Consider the following 19,312-nt stretch of genomic DNA (forward strand, 5'->3'; position numbering starts at 1 on the left):
AATCCATAGAACACACAGAGATTCTGCTGGAAATGGTGATTCAATAGGTGGTATCCTTCTCTCTAAGCCTGAGCCAACAGTCAGTCTTAGGTATGTGTGGACAATGTGCCTCATATGGAAACAGAGAAACCTTTTGGTAGAGAGGAGGCTGGGGAAAGCAGCAAAAATAGCTATTTTAAGTAGGAAGTGTGTTAGTGTGGGGATGTCATAGAGTGGGAGGTGAGATCCAGAAGTTTCCTGATGTAAGGGGAGCAAGTAATAATGTTGATCCCTATAGTGGTTCTGTCACTTATAAAACTATGTAACATTGGCATGGAGCACTGAACCAATGCCCTAGATTTGTGGTAAGGGTGCTGTGGTGACCTTCAAATGGGGTGAAAAAACTTGTAGTTAAAGACTCCATGTTATTTCTTGTAAGAAGAGTATTGTTTATCCTTATATCCTTGTCAAATTTCAGGTTGGGCTTTTAAGGGCTTCCTGATTTCTTTTCACCTTGTAGTTCCAAGAGGATGCAATATTCTTCACTGACCATCCGAAATAGTATAGCATTGGTGCACTGTGTCTGGTTAATGTCTGTCACATTTCACCCTAACAGATGCTGCGTTTTGGTAGTAGGTGAAGTATTTATTATGTATGATTTTTACCTTAGTTTAGGTTTATACAGCACATTAGAATCCTTAAGGATAAAAGGCCCTGTGTAAATGTAAGTTGTTTCCATTATTATTACTCGGCTATAGAGAAAGATAATAGTTTTTAAAAGAAGGGTAGATCTATGAAACTGACATAAATAAACCTTATTCACTGGTTTTTGAAATGTTTGACACATCACTTGGAGTTTCTTGAATTATTTGCTTTGATCATTTCCTCCCAGTTTTAAAGGGAATCCAGTTTGATCATGAAGAGATTGAAGGGTGTGGATTTTCTTCCTAAGTTTGCCTTTGCCATGAATGCTTTAAAATGCTTTTTTGGGTGAAGTTCACAACCCTTTGAGCACTCTTAATAAGAAACATACATCAGAGTTGTATGCTAGAATTCATAAGTAGACAGAAAGCATAGAATAATTTAAATCAGTAGTAAGGGACTTCTCATCATGTTCACGTTGTGTTCTCTTTTCTGATTTGGGGAGGATTTGGAACAAAGAGAGAGCGAAATAATTTTAGTAGTTATCCCACACCGTAATGCCAGTGAAATTATTTACTTTATATAATCTGCCTTTCATGTACTTGACATGTATTTCATGTATTTGTTAATCTTCTCTTCTATTAACAAAAGTGATCTCTTAAACTTCCCTTCTGTAGTCTTAAATCATTATGTTTAGGACACAAAATATTCTGAATGTTTTGCAGTTATGTCGCACTTGCCTACATTCTTGATAGTTTCCCAGACTGCTGTCTAATCATTCATCAGTTTGAGTCATGGCAATATTGATTACAGGCTTTAAAAGAACTAGCTATGTGTGGTATGAAGGAGCTCCAGGAAGCTATTCTCCGCAGTGGGAGTCCTAGGAGAAACTCTGACTCAGCTAGAATTTCTCCCAGGGCTCTAAACTTCCACTGGACTGCAGACTGCAGCAAGAGGTCTGTTTCACTTTGCAGAGCATGCAACATGCACTCCCCTCTGCACCTCTGCTGTCTGTGCAGGGGTAGGGGGTTATGGGCCTGCCCTTTCCCCTAGTCCTTTCAGATAGCGAATGATACTAGTGGTGCAGTGACTCTGCAGATCTGGGAGCAGTGACTCTCATTCCCAGCAGGATTCTGGGTGAAGTGTGTGCCTGTGGACAGACACACACAGCTCCACAGGGATGGACTCAAACAAGTCCCTAATTATGGCTCAACTATTCCTAATTAATGGATATCTTGTCTAACTTTGAGTAACTCCAATGATGGTGGTTGTGTAACCTCTTCAGCAGCTTGCTTTTACCCAGATTATTCTTACAGTGGTTTTCTCAATATTTAACCTAGATGGTCTCTCTTGCTACTCAAGTCTGTTAGTTCTCATTCTGTCTGTGTTTGATAGCATGCATAATTGATTCCACTTTAGAACATTGCTTTATATATTTGCAGAAAATTATAAGGCCCTCAATCATCTTTCCTCCCAATTGAGGATGCTCTGTTTCAATAATTTCTCCTCACTGGTACCATAGAAATGGGCTCAATATAATGTGAATTCTCTGTTCTTGTCACGTGTAAAAGGGACATGAAAACTAACCTGCCTCGTTTATTTTTAGGAGGTCTTGGCTATGGACCTCGATGTAAATCCATTGGAAAAGGCAGCTGCAACAATCTAGTAGTCACCAGCAGTCCAATGATGGTTCAACGACTGGGACCTGTATCACCTCCTGCAAACCAGGTCTCAACAGCATGCAACCAGATCAGTCCTAGCTTACAGAGGGCTCTGAATGCTTCAAACCTGAATATACCTCCATCAGATACAAGGTCTTGAGTTACATTTTTTCTCTTCAGTATTACAAAAGATCATTTTTATTTTACTGTCATTTAAGTACTTAAAGACAACCTTTTCTGATAAGCATAATGGGCCAGAGTAACTCCCTATACATCAATGGTGCTAGTATGGATTTACACCACTGTAACTAAGGCTATGTCTACACTACAGAGTCCATGTTGGCATAACTATGCCAGCATACTCCCTTGATGTAGATGTAGCCTACGACAGAAGGAATTTTTCTGTTGGGGTAGGGGTAGAATGACGTTAACTGTGTCAACAGAAGCACTCTTCTGTCCACATGGCTGCATCTATACTGGGTATTTTGTTGTCATATCTATGTTTGGTCAGTGGTATGGGTTTTTTTTTTCAGAACCCAGGCCAACATAGCTATGCCCAGATAACCTCTTGGTGTAGATCAAACCTATGAACAAAACTTGGTCCAAAGCTTCCATGTGTTGTAGTTCTTTTACTGGATGAAGACTTTCATAACTGCATAAAAATTACTTTTTTACAATGAAAAAATTATGGCTGAGTAAGTGACTTGTGGGATGGAAATGGCAAAACTCCTAACAATAAATCCCATTGAGGCAGGGATTCACTCTATTTTATGCCTGGTACAGTGCTATGTATGTTGTGCCAGTGCTTACCAAATTATACATTGTCAAATTATATATGCCACATTCATGATGCAGTGTCTCTGTGAATTTGTAAACTAATATATAGCTATTGAGATAGCAAATTAAAATATTATAGAATCACAGACACTAAGGAAAGAAACAAGCCATCTCACTATTTATATAGCATGTTCCTGACATACTAGTTGTATAAACACTGGGTAAAATTTTCAAAAGTACCTAAATGACTTAGGAAGTCACTTAGTCACTTTTGAAAATTAGACTTGGGATCCCAAGTGACTTAGGTGCTTTTTAAATTTTTAGTCAGTGTGTCTAAACTATTGTGTTCAGTGCTGAAGTGTAAATTTTCTTATTTATAAAGTGCAACTGTTATTGTTTAAAATACCTTGTACTGTATCTCATTTCTTCACTGCAAGTTCAGGAGTTATCTTGCAATGGTTAAAAACAATACTAGTATTTAACTAGGTTAAAACTTTATTTTAATCTATTTGTAAGATATTTTATGATGAGAGGATTTCCATCATTTTACCACTGAAGATTGTGCCTTGAGGGACTCCATATGTTTGCTGACTTGCAAATTAACTGTGCTCATCCAGTACATGTCACTGTAAGCCATTCAGATCCAAGGCCATCCCTCTGAGCTAAAGCTATCTTGATTAATGTGACAGCAGTAATAATATAGTTCTTGTTAAAGCCATATATATGTAATTTTGTGCATGTACACACTGAGATATTTAAATGTGTCTCTTTTATTGGGTTTAAGCTGTACATTCCAAGTATCCTTGTTTAGGCTCTTCTGTTGCTGAATTTTAATTCACTTGAGTGATTTCATTTTAAAGAGACATTTGCTAAAGATGATCTGAAATCATCAGCCTGTCAGAATTCAAGGTCTTGTATTTCTCCTTTTAATAACATACCAGTAATTAACACCAATTGATCCCACAGGAAATTCTGATATTTTGACATTTGTTTTTGTCCTGAATTGGAATAATAAGTCAAAATATTGAAACTTGTTCCAAAATATTTCACTTCAGAAATGCTGAAATATTTCATTTTGGGTTGGTTCAACATTAAACTGCATCTGCATAAGCAGTCATATGTGTATTATAGTGGTGGGCCTCATGACCCCATTCTCCTCTGTGGGTTGGGCAGGCCTATATCTCCCATGATGCCCCACAATGTGATAATGCACTGTGATAGTTCAGCCTGATGCAAATTAATGTTGAAAGGACTCAAAACAAAATATTTAATTTTGATTGTCCCAATGGGAAATCAAAAAATAACAGCAAAATTGACATTTGCATACAGAAAATAGCATTTTTCTGGGAACCACATTTTTCACAGAAAATACACTTTAGCTATGTCTACACTACCACTCATATTGATATAACTTACGTCACTCGGGTGTGAATGAGCCATCCCCCTTCCCCAGTGACATAATTTACACTGACCTAAGCGTCGGTGTGGACAATGCTATGTTGGTGGGAGAGCGTCTCCTGCTGACCTAGCTGCTGCTGCTCGTTAGGGGTGGATTAATTAAGTCGACCAGAGAGCTCTCTCCCATCAGCTTAGAGAGGCTGCACTAGAGAGCTTACAGTGGTGCAGCTGCACCGATGCAAGCTCTCTAGTGTAGCCATAGCCTCAGATGGAAGATTCCCGACCAGCTCTACAAAGGACCCAGTTGTGCTGCTGTTGAAATCAATGGCAGAATATCCATTTACCTCAGTGAGGCCAGTACTGGGACCTAGGAAGTGCAGGGAGTTCTTTCAGGTAAACAAAGAATACTGAATTCCTATACATGAGTAAAGAAAAACAAGGTTTTATTGTTGTTTCACGTTTGCTTGTAAGGTTCAAATCAGCAGTTGATATTGCAGTACCGTTTCATTTTAAATGATAGGGAGAATGAGTAATTATATTCATAAATAGAAATACCTTGTAGGAAAATTTAAAAGAGTCTGGTCCAAATCCTCAATGGGTATTAACTGAAGTAAATGAAGCTATGCCATTTTACACCAGCTGAGGATCTGGCACTCTGTGTTATATAACTATTTCAGATCCTTAGTCTTTACACTAAGTACATATATTGTCCCCAGTAAATATTTACTCATCACTGTGGGACAGATTTGCAAATGAGTTTAACATTTTGGTTGCTCACAATCTGGTTCTAATTGTGGATACTGAACACTTGAAATTCTGTCCCTAATCGAGTTTAATTTTATAAAATGCAGCTTTTCTTTAAACAAACTCGTGTGTGTATCCCTTTGCATTTAAAATATTTTAATATCTTTCTGGATGAACCTGAGCCTGATGCACATCTGGTTATTTTTTGGTTTATGAATGGGCAATTTGAGGTGTATTTGTATACCCATGCCAAATCAATTAAGCTAAAAAATCCCCAATTTTATTTGCTAGAGAAATACTCAACCTAGCATGTAAAAATCAATTTCTGTTACACTTTACTTGCTTATTCAGCAGACAGTAAATACATCTCTAATTAGGGCCACAGCATAGTAGTATTTAGGGCCACACTGCAGCCTGGAATTTGTGCCCTTGCAGCGGCCTAAACAAAAGCAAGCCCTCTCCCCTTATGTTAGTGTGTGGACTACTGGACCTTGGGTGCAGGCATGCAGAAGTAACTTAGGGGTGCTGCGCAACCATTTAGTCCCCACTCTGTAACAGCTGGCTGAGGAGTGGCAGTGAATAGGTAACTCCATTTCCCACCCTCACAAAGCACATCTGCCAGCAGAGCTGAACCAGTCCCGGGGAGTTGCAACTTCTTATCTCCTTGGAGCAGGGAAGCAATTGTGGCTCCCTGAGCCTCAGTTTCTTTCCTGGGATGCTCCTGAAGTGGTTTGTCCTTGTAGCACAGTCTAGCCCTTAATGAGCCCAAAATACTGTTAGCTGACACCTGCCATCAATTGACTTTTGACCATTGTAAAATGCTTGCTATGTTTAGCAACAGAAGAACTCACATAGGCCCTGCCTCCCGGGCTAAGGAGAGTAAGTGTTGCTGTAGAAACAAACACAATGAGGATTTTTCTGCTGTAAACTGTATAACTGTGTAGAATTAAGTGTCAAAATCTATACAAGTTTCTCTTGCCTACTGTTTCATACACTCTTCTAAGTTTACTAATCTGATCAAAAGTTCTACCAGTCTCAGAGGTGAAAAGTTGTAGTATCAAACAGAATCATGTCAAGGACAGCCAACATACAATTGCATCATTTTTGTAAGCTTTGGTAAACATTACCTCATTCACTGGAAATATCACACTGGCCATTATGTACAGCCTGCTTCTGCTCACACTGAATTCAGTGATAAGAATCTTATTGATTTAAATGGGATTAGGATTTGGCCTTAATTAAAACTGATAGCAAGACTGTGAACTAACTCTATTTATCTTATCTATTCACATTCATTCAGTACCAGTACAAGTGGTTTGTAGAAACAAGTGTAATTTTGGCATTATTGGTATTGGGTGTTGCCCCTACTTCTGACACTGTTGTCCCATTATGATGTTAGTATTGTACCTCTACAAAATAGAAGCAGAATTCTGGGGCCTTGTAAGTCAATTTCCCAGTGGAGGACAGTCCAGAGATGCAGAGTCTGGGCATACTCTAACTGTAATTTCCTTTAACTACACACATACCCCAGTCCTGAAATTAGATGGTCAAATAGGGCATTCTCAACCCAACACCAGGACCTGGCTCCTAGGGCTGAACTCTGCCTCAAGAATTGACTCTAATCAGATTCCAAGGCAGAGAACAATCTCTTTTGTTGCTCGCACAGCTCTCTCTATCTCTCTGGAAACTGTATTGACACAAAGACAGTACATAACCCAGACAGAACAGCAACACAGCATGTCTTCCCAAAAGCCAAAACTTGTTTGTACTCTAAGAACAAGAGCTTGGAAGACTGTGTGTAATAGCACCACCTGCTATTGCCTGCCATAGCAATATCTGGACTATATGCAAATATCAGAGGAGGTTTATTTCTCTTTTTTGTTTGTGTTTTCTTACTGTAATTTTTAACAATAAAAGTACTTAGTAAAATAATAACCCATTGTTTGTGGCAGTATACCTGCATAACATCCAAGTAGGCATAGTTCTTTAGATTAAAATACAGAAGGAAATGCTTATTCCATGGGTTAAGTGCTCTGACAACTTTTTTTCATTATTTAGTAGTTCTATTATGGTGCTCATCACGGCCTATAAACCCCCTGCAAGTTTTAATTAATTTAGCCTCTACCTTGTGTGGTAGATAAGCTATTATCCTAATTTTCTAGATAGGGAACTGAGATTTAGAGAGATTAAGTAACTTGCACACAGCCACACAAGAAGTGAGTGGCAGAACTAGAAGTAGAAGCCAGATCTCCTGAGTATTGTTTCAGTGCCTTAATCAAAGCTCTGTGCTTCTTAAAAACACAAATATGCATGAAAAGAACAAACCCAGCAATTTAACCTGAACCCACAAGCTATGACTACCTTAACCAATTATATCTGCCTGTATGTCTAGGTATATATAAGGCTCCTGTAACCTCATCTCTGTTGGAGTACTTCACAGATATTAATGAACTCATCTTCCTAACACCCTCAAGGTGGGGAAGTTCTATTATCCCCATATTACAGCTGGGGAACCAAAGCCCAGAGAGATTAAGAGACCAAGTGACTTGCCTAAAGTCACCGAGCAAGTCTGTGCTGGAGCTGGGAATTGGACCCTATGGCCCCACCCTGCCTCTTTGTGGAAACCAGTGCCATTATTGGTTTAAGATATTAGGGTTCTTTTAAAGTTACACTTAAGAAAACTCTGCTGTAAGCAAATTCCCTGATATTTCTGGGAAGAGCCAAAGAATGTACTTGACCAGATTGACAAGATGAGAATTTCTGAAACATTTGTTCTGACTTAAATGTGGAAACATCATTAAAAACCCCTACAACTCCTCAAACTGTTGCTCTTCTTTATTTTAATTCACTTATGATTTTGTACAGTTAGATATTATCTGCATTTTAATCTTGAGTTATATCTTTAAAGAAGAGTGACATTTACCAGCTTGCATCCATCACAGTCTATAATTTCCTTTGAATTTAACACATATTTCTCTGCTTATTCATCGGCCTCCTGTTTCTTCTACCTACACCTGCCACCAAAAGGATGGACAGGCAGGTCAACTCATCACAAGTTAATATCTGTTGAATAAGAAGTAGAAGTTGAAGTCAGTGACAAAGTTCCTATTGACTTCAGTGGCGCAGGGTCCAGGGGCTCATAGAGTAACTTTCATCCAAGACTCTTAAAGGGCTTTACAAATTTTCAATTGGCTCCAACCTAGCTGTTAGCTTCTGAACTATCCTGTGTAGACATGCAATGCCTGTGTGTGCCTGCAGAGCTAGTAATTGAGCAGGCAAACCTTTGAGTACATGAAATTAGAGGACACTTTTAAAAAAATTGGCCCTGCTATGATACTATGTGCTCAACTGGGAGAAGATAGAAGAATCAGTATATTAGTATATAAATATATCAGTATATTAGTATATAATCAGTATATTATTATATACTATACTAATAGTATATATTAGAATCTAATATATAGTATATCTAATCTAATATCTAATCTAATATGTAGTATATACTATACTAATAGTATATATTAGAATTAGTATATTAGTATATAAATGTATGAACCAAAGTTTTAAGGTGACTATCTAAAACCCGTGTCTTCTTTTTTCCTACTTTCATTTCAGGTCCCTCATGTCACGTGAGTCTCTGGCCTCTACAACATTAAGCCTGGCAGAAAGTCAGTCAACACTGAGTGTGAAACATGAGTGGTCTCATGGGTACAGGATTCTTCCTTCCCTTCCTTCCAACCAAGGATCGCAAAATGGCAGTGAGCTTGGGGACATACTGAGTATGCCACCTGGAACATCCATGTCCAACAACAGTGTATCTAACTCATTACCATCTTACTTGTTTGGTATGGAAAATAACCATTCCCCTTACCCTAGCCCTCGCCATTCCTCAACCAGATCTCACTCAGCCCGCTCTAAAAAAAGAGCCCTCTCTCTGTCCCCTTTGTCTGATGGCATTGGGATTGACTTCAATACAATCATCCGTACATCCCCAACCTCTCTTGTTGCCTACATCAATGGTTCGAGGACATCACCAGCAAACATATCCCCTCAGCCTGAGGTCTATGGGCATTTCTTGGGAGTAAGAGGAAGCTGTATTCCCCAGCCTTGCTCAATTCCAAACACTCAGAAAAGTCTTCTCATGGCTAATAGCAACATCACCTTCCCAGGTTACAGTGAAAATGGGACTGTGGAATACCAGCGGATGCAGCAGTTGGAACAAGGTAGCTTGCAGTCGGCAGTCTTGAACAACATGGTAGTTCAACAAGGTATGCCTCTGATAGACAGTCAGCCAATGGGCATGTTAAAAAGTGAACGTGTGGATGATTTTTCAGGCAACACAACTGACATGCCTCCTCCTCCCCCTCTACCGCCTCCTCCACCACAAGGTCCACCACCCCCTTATCATGCACATCAACACCGACATCAGCATGACCTCATAAACCATTCCCATCAACTTGCCTTGCCTTCTTCTGCCCAGGGCCCTCTGTTGGATGAGGATGGTGAATTAGATGATTTCAATGGTAAACACTGCTGTCGCTGGATAGATTGCAGTGCTCTGTATGACCAGCAAGAGGAACTTGTACGACACATAGAAAAGGTTCATATAGACCAGAGAAAGGGAGAGGACTTCACTTGTTTCTGGACAGGATGCCCTCGAAGATACAAGCCATTTAATGCCCGTTACAAACTGCTGATTCACATGAGAGTTCATTCAGGAGAGAAACCAAACAAATGCACGGTAAGTCTAAAGTGACAGCTCCTGTCGGGTAGAGGTACAGTTCACTGCTTATGAAAGGTTAGATAAGCTTTAATTTTGCACTAATTTCTGCTAATAGATAGAATTTTTTAAAAATTAGTCTGAATGAATGACTGCCCATATATCCACCTACATAGTTAAGGAGGAGTGTTCTCTAATATCAGCTCGTAACATTTGACCAGAAATAACTTTTTCTGCCTATCCACAGTTATTTCTGAATCCAGTCTGAGAAAGACACGTGAGACCTTCACAAAAGAAAGAGTAGATATCAAGAGAGTCTGAACTTGCCTGCATGATACATGGGAAAAGTACTGTGGAATATTTATTACTGGTTGCAAATAAATTGTCTTGCTTCACGTTAACACTTTTTTTACCTGAATGGTTAGCCAATATTCAAGATCTTGATGGTTGTTTCTGTTAGGAGGAGAAATAGATGATGGAGTCAGGTATTTCTTTCATACAATCCCGTGCGTTTAGAAAGCGTGTACAAAGTCCTGTTTCCCAGAACACAGTAGGACTCAAGCAACAGGAGACAGGTTTTTTTCCTGACAGTTCCACGGATCTTTCAGCCAGCACTGTACCCCAAATGCATTCTCTCCAGGTGTTTTTGCAGAGCCAGACTACCAGTGTTTCTCTGGCTGTGTCTGGGGTAACCTTGTTTCTGCTCTGTGTGCTCCTTCTCTCTTTCTCACAGACACACAGCTGCAATCAAATCAACCCCCCATCTTTACATTTACATTCAGCCCACCATGAAACCCCTCTGCCCTCACAGTTAGATTCCTGAGCAGCCTGACATGTATCTTGCGTTTTGAGTGGTGGCTTCTGTTCTTTCAGCTATCTTGAAACAAAGGGACATTTAATTTTTCCCTCATCTAGCCTGAATGGAAGGCAACTGATACACCTACCAGCTTCAGTGAGGTGTCTCCCAACCTCCAGCATAACAATTCACAACAAATGAGCATATATTTTCTAGGAATAACTGCTGATTGGTATTCGACTAGGAGGAACTCACTGGGTTTTTTCTATATGATGTGGAACATAAATCAACCCAAGGAAGCTATTGTCAGTCTGCTTCCAAGTAATTGTTTTTGCGTATAATATGTGGAGAGAAATTCTTCACTTCACTAGTAAAAACCTTACAGGGTGTAACAAAAACGTTTGTGAGACTAGTTAATACTTTATTGTCTTTGTAAGGTGCCTGAACTTTTCATTGTGACTAAAAGATGCCACATTTATGTCTCACCTATCAACAACACTAAAACTGAATTATTGTTTTACAAGCACAATATAACTTGAAGGACAAACATGAAGGATTTGCTGCACTGCAAACAATTTTTTTCAACCTTAAAATGAATAGCATGTGTTTTACCTTAGGATGAGTAGAAATGATTGTGTATAGCAAATGTTCCTGAACCCAACAAACTCTGTGTATATAGCATATTCTTCCATGTCACTGTAAGCATTCAATACTATGTGGCAATACAAAGCACAGTTATCACTTAGGGAAGAAACTAGACAAAATGCATCTTTTCTTTTATATAGTTGGTGCTTTCTGCTCTATGTATAAATGTATAATTGCAGTTGTTTTAATTTATTCCTGGTTAATTTTAGAGACAAACAAACCATGTCTCAACTTATTTTAGGTTAATAGAGGAGGTGCTGTTCTCCTGTGCCCCCTGTTCAAATGCCAAAATAATCTCCACCTTAAACTTTATTTTCAGGATTGAGCTTTTACATAATTAATTTGTCTGTGGTACCATCTATAATATACTAGATAATTTCCAGATATTCATAAAGAGAAGGTCAGTGTTCCAAGGAACTAACAGTCTGAGAGACAGACTAGTAGACAGTGGTTGGGAAGGGAAACAAAATACAGAGTTTTATTACATAAATCAGCTATATTCACTGTAGATGGAACAGCAGAGGTAGGGGGTCTTTAAGAAGGACTTATTTAATGTAATGTATCAAGACGTCATTTTATTATTAGAACCCTAGCTTCTAGGAGCCGCAGTCTTGGATCAGGACAAACACTGGACCAGAAAACAGTTCCTGCTCCATAGAGTTTAAAATCTAAGTATAAGACAAGAGATAGGGGGACAACAGACAGAGGGGAGGAGTGCAAGGAAACAATGAGACAATATTGATCAGCGCAATAGGCAGTAGTCTTAGTACACCAGCAGCCTAACCACTGTCAAATTTTTTTAGGGATCCTAGCAAAGACGGGATTTGAAGGAGGATAATGAGTTAGTTTTGCAGAGGTTTGTGGGGAGTGTCTCACAAAGTGCGAGGGGCAATCTGGGAGAAAGCATAAAAGTGCTCGTTTAACAAGAGGTGACGGATGCTAACATCATGTGTGGATCAGATGCAAGAGGTGACCTCTTGCTAGCAAATGAGAGATGATAGGTTGAGTGGCAATAGACTTTATAGGGCCTTGAAATTGAAGAAAAGGGAGAGCCAGTGGAGCGATACTAAAGAGGTGGGTGAGATGATCAAAGTGATGGGTTAGGAAAATGATCTTTGCAGCTGCATCGTGAATGGATCTGAGTGGGGCAAGAATGCATTTTTCAAAGCCAGAGAAAAGGATGTTGCAGTAATCAAGGGTTGAGATGATGAGAACTTGGATGAAAGTTTTAGCTGTGTGGATGGATGGATAAGAAAGGCCATATCTAACAGATGTTATGTGGAAAGAATCTGCAAGGATTGGATATAGCCTGGGTATGAAGACCTGAAGAGAAGTCTGAGTCAAAGATAGCAGGCAGGGTACTGGCCTACGTGAAAGGCAGGATAGTGGGGTTGCCCAGAGTGACCAAGAAAGGAGGCAGTGGTGAGAGCATGTGGGAAAGAAAGGGGGATGATTCAGAGCTCTGTCTTAGGCATGTTGCTCTTGAGCTGATGGCTAGACAATCAAAGGGGATGTCAGAGACAGGGCAAGATTTTAACTAGCAAGATGGCAGAACTGAAAGAGGGGAGAAGTAATTTGTAGCGGTGGAAGTCAGCCTGATCATGGGATGCTCAGAGATGCTCAGCCACAGATGCTCAGCAGCACGAGAGCAGGAACAGAAGAAGTGGGTTTTGGGGGTGAGCCAGGGCTGGGAGTTGGCAGAGCAGACCCAAAAGAGTCATGGGTGGAGGAGAGTGAATAATGGAGAGAATCAACAACCATATCAATGGAAGAAAGGACAGAGAGGGAAGGAAGGAGAGGACTGACAGCAGATGAGAAGTCATCAACATTGATCAACTGGAAGTCACAGAATGGTTGAGTGACAGAGTGTGGGGGCAGGACACTGATGTGTGATGCTGAAAGAGACCTGGTGACGGTCAAAGAAAGGGAAATCAGCAACAGAGAGATCAGCGACAGAGCCGTTCGTGGTGAAGACCAAGTCAAGTGAATTGCTCTTTTGGTGACATGGGTTGCAGGATGAATTAAGAAGTGAAGGAGAGGAAACATGCAGCTACAGATCAGATGGGTCATCAACATGGAAGCTGAAGTCACTGAAGCTGAGTGTGAAAGACTGGGAGAGGAAGAGAGAGAGCCAGGAGCTAAAATCAGAGAGGAAAACTGAGGGGGAGAAGTTGGGTGGGTGTAGATGACAGCAACATGGAGAGGGAGAGAAGAGAAGAGTCAGTTGTAGAGTTTCCCAGAGAATGAAGAGGGTGTGGATGAGTGAGATCCTTTTAGAGGTGGAGTAGGCATTTGAGACACAGTAAGAGAAGGAAGGGAAATAATCCTCAGGCAATAAACTAACCAGGACATACTGCAAGAACATTTCAGTGAAATAATGGCTCTTAGCATCAGGCAGTTGTCTGCAATGGAGAAAAATCCTCCTCTTATTTATGTATCAGAATAGGCTATGGTCAGTACATTCATCATCCCATACTCTGCAGCTGTCTATCTGTTGGAGTCTGTTGTCAATGTATGATATGGTTCATTTGACTATTTTACCGAATCCCTTAGGTTGCAAGAACGGTATTATAAACAGTGACATTGCTTTTCAATGTACCATCAACAAAATAGAGGGTCAAAGATGCTTCTAAACTATATTACACCAATTCTAATAGAACTAATGCAAACTAAGACCCATAATTAACTGTTAAGGTTAAGTTGAATTAAATAATTCAGTTTTTCCCTCCTACAGATAATCTTTCATAATTCTATGCTAAGTTATACATCTGAAAAAAAATCAAGGAACTGCTAGACTTGCAATATTTTGTCTCCCAATGTAGAATAGTTCCAGAGGGTAGCCGTATTAGTCTGTATACATTAAATATATGTATATATTAAATCTGTTAGTCTTTAAAGTGCCACAGAACTCTTGTTGTCTCCCAATGATTATAGATATCTAACTGCAGAGGGCTTGAGAGGTAAGGTTAGTGCCAAGAAAAAATTTCCCCACTGACTTAAATGGATTTACACCTGGGATGAGCTTGTTTCTTTATGTTGAGGAAACAGAGTTTTTGGAGTAATGTGTAATATCTAGCAAGATGAGATGACATAGCCACTGGTTGCATCTGGTCATGACTAAGCAGTCTGCTATGATTCTGATACAGTAAAAGTAGTGTATGCTATGAGTCAACCAGCTGACAGTTGATATAAGTGGCTAATGATTGTGTTTGTTAGATTCAAATTTAGTAACATGCACTGTGGATTTCATTCCCAGCAACCCAGAATATAATTGTACTGTCATACCAAGAGCTAATAGTCTTGAAAGAGTGAAAGTAACAGTTACAGAGATGTGTGACTATAAGGAAGTGATCACACAATGAAACTAAGGTGTAGAGGAGGAAACTTGCAGACTGGTCTTGGCTGGATTTACTTCTAGTTCAGTGAATTGTTCTGCCCCTTTAAGTAAGTTAGGCTTCCTGTATAGATTTGGCGGGATCTACTGTTACAATGTTACAAAAGCTCATTTAGATTGTCTATGTCTATACTTATATCTAAATGTAAATGTTTCATATTCAGATTTGGCCAGTGTACTATATATATACATCCAAGGATAAGAAACAACAATGGGGAGGTCAAGTGCTCACAAAGTCAATTCAATTAGAGTAGATGAGGCCTATTCACAACCGTTGATTAGAAGGTGAGAATGTGTGAACAGTAGCACTTAGCGAATGCTGACTTTTTAATGATTTTTACTATACACGTGAGTTTATTTCCTTCCCTGTGTTCCTCCTACAGTGGATGCTATTTGTGCTTAAATATTCAGCTGCCATGCTGGGTATTTAATTAATTTTCTGTCAGTGCTATGCAAATAAGCTTAAATATTTTACTTTAATGTAATAATAAAAGGTTAGAAATTTCAGGCTCTCTCTCTCCACATTTTGATACAGATACAGTAGTAGTGCTCTCCCTTTAATGCAGTCTTTCTGCTTTTAGTAACACCTGAACTAGCTTCAAGCACACTACTGTTTTGAAAATGAATCGTTCCTGCAATGTCAGATATTGCAAAGGGCATGAATGCTAAGGGCTCCGCTATCCCTGGCTGTCTTGGAACACTCTTTTCCCTCTGTGTTAAGTCCAACAAGTGTTCCCTCTCTGAGTAGTTTTTGACAGAGGGATTTTCAGTCTGTCCCTTTTTCATGTTCCTCCGGATGCCCAATGGCATGCCTGCCAGGACAGACATTCTGGTTTCATTCTTAACACTTGTGCCAGACACTTTGTCGTCTTCTCTGGAAAATCTTTGGGGATAAGAGGTCATTGAACTCTGTGACAAACCTAGACATTTGTTATAAATTCATTCAGTGTATTTCTCCTGAGGCATTTGCTTTTGCAGGCATTTAGACATCTGTACCTTTTGGTGGATTTCTAGTTTTAACATCCATATAGTAAGGTGGAAACAACATTTGAGTTGAAGATTCATAGTTTGGTCCTTAAATTGCAGATTTTTCAATTACCAAATCTTGTTTAAGCTGGTAAATACTGCTGTCACCTTGACAAATCATGACATTATTTCCTTCTGGATAGTCCCATGGGCTGCCATTGCTGTTGATAATATTTTTGAAGTGTAGGATAATTACATAAATATTGGATTTTCCTTTTTATCTAATCTGCTTGATGTGATTTAAATAAATAAAATTAACAGTAATATCCTCCTCGCAGGTCTGAAACAACATCAAATGAACATCTGTTAAATATCAGAAATATCTTGGCTTCCAGAATATATCACGACACATCAGTCTAGCAAACACATAAAACAGTCAATATGTTTACAAAAAGAGACTAAAATCTTAAAACACTTGAGTGATTACTAAATGAAACACAAGGAAACCTCTTCTATGGTGTACTTATATGTTGTTTGAATAACAGCTTCTCAGAAAATTTCCATAAAAATGAAACTTTTTTTTGCAAAATTTTCACAGAAATTCCTTCATTTTCTAATAAGCTCCAATAATGTACCTACTTGCATACGATATACGTTATGTACAGCATACCATACATGCAGTGTGTATACTACTGTATCTATATTATACGGGGAGGTTGGTAGCAGCTCCTATTTTGAGGTCATCTGACACTTTCCATGATAAAAGTGGTTACTGGAACTTTTTTTGAGGCATTCTAAGACTTCCCCTGTTTGCAACAGGACTTTTAAATATGGCAGGGTGAAAACCTTTAGGCTAGAGATGTTCCTTTTCTTTGCCTTATGAAATTCTGTTCAAATTTGTCTGAAATGTAAACTGTTAAAAACTGCTTTTCCTTTCACACCTTTGCATTCCTGAGGAAAATTTTGGCAATGTGCCAAAATAACAGCTAAACACAGACCTTCTTAAGAGTTGGACCCATGCTGCTAGAAAAGCCATAGGAACTACAGCAACAGTGACACTGAATCAGTAATGCCTGGGAACCCACCTCCCAAAGGTGCATAGACATCAGTACATACCTCTCTGGGGATACCGCATCTTGCAGGAGCTTAGCCTACTTCCCCAGGGAAAGAGAGTGAGCCAGACCAGGCTCCCTAGGACCTGCTCATGAGCCAGAGGCTTACCCCCAGCTTTGTGATAGCACCCTTCTCTTGCTAATGTAGTTAGTCTATAGTTCAAGTGGATGAAGTTTGTGCTGCACTGTTGATATTTCAGCATTCAAATCCTGTTGAAGATGCATGATTAGGGGTTTGTTACAATCGTATATAATAATTTGTTTTTACCTTAAAAAACCTAGGAAACCACATATTAAAAATGTTTCAAGAAAGTTATTTAGGTTGGACAGTCAACCATTTAAAAGTTAGGAAATGCCAGGTTTTTGGTTGCCCAGGCAACATTAATCCTGCCCCTGGTGCATATGCCTTGATACAATTTTCAATTATATGATCACACATTGTCTCTTCCACAGGATTTCTGCCTCAGTCAGCACACAGGATGGACATGCAAGGGAAAACAGTTAAGGTTGCACAGGCTACTGGAAACCTGGCATTTTCTATCTTCCAAGGGCTTGACATTGCAATGTAAATAATGTTCATTTAACACAGTTTTGTTTGTAGCTTGTGAAATAGATAATCTGGCCACTGAGCAGAACAATTAGTGATACACTCCCTAATTATTGCTTTGGATGTTCTGGAGAGATTTTCAAAGGAACCTGAAGGAGCTAGGTGCACAAATCCATTGTCAATAGGCACCTTACTCCCTAAAGTAATCTAAAAATCCCAGACAAAAAGAAGTCCTCTCCAGATGCAGCACTATCATCTTCAGGAAGGATATGTGTGAAACCCAGTTTCAAATTACAGAACATACTTTAGGAATCTTCCATTTGGTGGTATTTTAAATTTCATTTCCCATGAGGAGGTACTTGATTCATTTTACCTGAAAAGCTGTTCTCTATTTCATAGACTTCAATTTGTAGAAAGTCAGTGTCAGATTTTTATAAACTTGTCCAAATAGGCTTCTTTTCTGTTTCACTGTAATTCAGAACATGAATGAAAGTATCCAAGAATGTAACTGAATTTTTCAAGAAGTAACACTTTTTCTGTGATCAGTACTAGATTTTTAAATTATTACTTCACTGTACAAAGTGGGTGGGTGGCAGTACACTAATTTATATTTGTTGCTTTTTCATTCCTGCATGCTGTGTTTTAGAGGAAAATTTTCAGATTTTTCAGTTTCTTTAACACATCTTTTGTCAAACTAAATAAAGACAGAAACACCTCAAAAGTAGAAATGAGCTTGAAACAAACCTTCAAATCCTGAATTATGGATCTGGTTCTAGGTTCTGTCTCTCTCTAATGGGTCAAACCAAAACCCCTTATCTGATTGCTCCTGAATTTAGGGTTTTGTATCTGGATCCAAACTCAAATCTTCCTAAAGTTCAGATGACTTAGATTTGAAGTTTGGATTTGGCTCATTACAGAGTTAGAGTTGAGCTACAAATTCTAATCTGAATTTGGATTTATATTTGAGGTTTTGGTTCAGAGGTATGTCTGAATAAGCATAAAAAGCTTTGGAACCAAACTGCCAGGATATACAAAATTGGGCTGAAGATGGAATGAAATTAGATGTATCCATTAGTTTATTATCAAAACTGACACTTGGCCCAATCCTTCAAACATTTCATCCTGTGAGTAGGTCTTACTTAAGTGAGTAGCTCCATTGACTTCTGTGGACTTCTTGCTAGAATTAAGGACTAGTCATGTGAGTAAGAATTTGTGGAATGAGGTTTTTATTTCCTTGAAGCTTCCAGTCTCTGCTCTGAGTTGCCAGTTTTATCTTGCTCTTCGGGAGCAATGAAGTTGTATCAGGAGTGGAATGAATAAATGATGAAAATAACACCAAACAGATTTTTTTTCAGCTTTCCATTTATTGGTAGACATGCCTAATACATTTCTAGAAAGATAAATGGAAAAGCCATTTGGATAAATTGAAGCCCAAATTATAATACTGTCATGGAAAAGATCACACAGCTTTTCTTTTAGGGTTGGATCAAGCAGAACTTTAATTGTGACATACACACAGGAAGCTATAGTTATAGGGAAGCCCAGACAGCACGTCCCTGTGCTGATCTCTGGAACTTCGCCTTGGTACAAAATACAGATGGCTTATATAGGTTTTTAAGATTCCTTTTTACATATAGATTGTATAGTGGAGTTTCTGATACTTAACAAGTCATTTACCGCACGTAGGGTACTTATAACACACAATGGGGGGTCTCATGGTGCCAGCATGTCCCGGTGATTCTCCCGGTGCCAGTGAGTCCCGAGTCACATACAGTCACTTGTTATCTATCTGACAGGGTATGGCTGGGTGCGGCTACAAAGGTAGTTAACGTCTTACAACATAGACCAATGATTTTGCATCTCTATTGTAGTTCTAAGACATCCTGTCCGAATTTAGCATTTCTAACAGTTCCAGTCTAAGGCATCCTGTC

General features: G+C 39.1%; 1 protein-coding gene across 2 annotated transcripts in view; it reads left to right on the plus strand.

Annotated features, from left to right (window-relative positions):
* The window catches only part of GLIS3 (GLIS family zinc finger 3), a 258,961-nt gene that overhangs the window by 54,316 nt on the left and 185,333 nt on the right, over positions 1-19,312 (plus strand). For both annotated transcript variants that reach the window (XM_067543059.1, XM_067543058.1), the window contains exons 3-4: positions 2,228-2,435; positions 8,817-9,942. In XM_067543059.1, the coding sequence (XP_067399160.1) occupies positions 2,228-2,435; positions 8,817-9,942 (1,334 nt within the window). The remainder of the gene's footprint in view (positions 1-2,227; positions 2,436-8,816; positions 9,943-19,312) is intronic.

The sequence above is a fragment of the Emydura macquarii genome, unplaced genomic scaffold (assembly GCF_026122565.2).
Source record: "Emydura macquarii macquarii isolate MOO-44397 ecotype Brisbane River unplaced genomic scaffold, CSIRO-AGI_Emac_v2 contig_767, whole genome shotgun sequence".
Classification (NCBI taxonomy): Eukaryota; Metazoa; Chordata; order Testudines; family Chelidae; genus Emydura; species Emydura macquarii.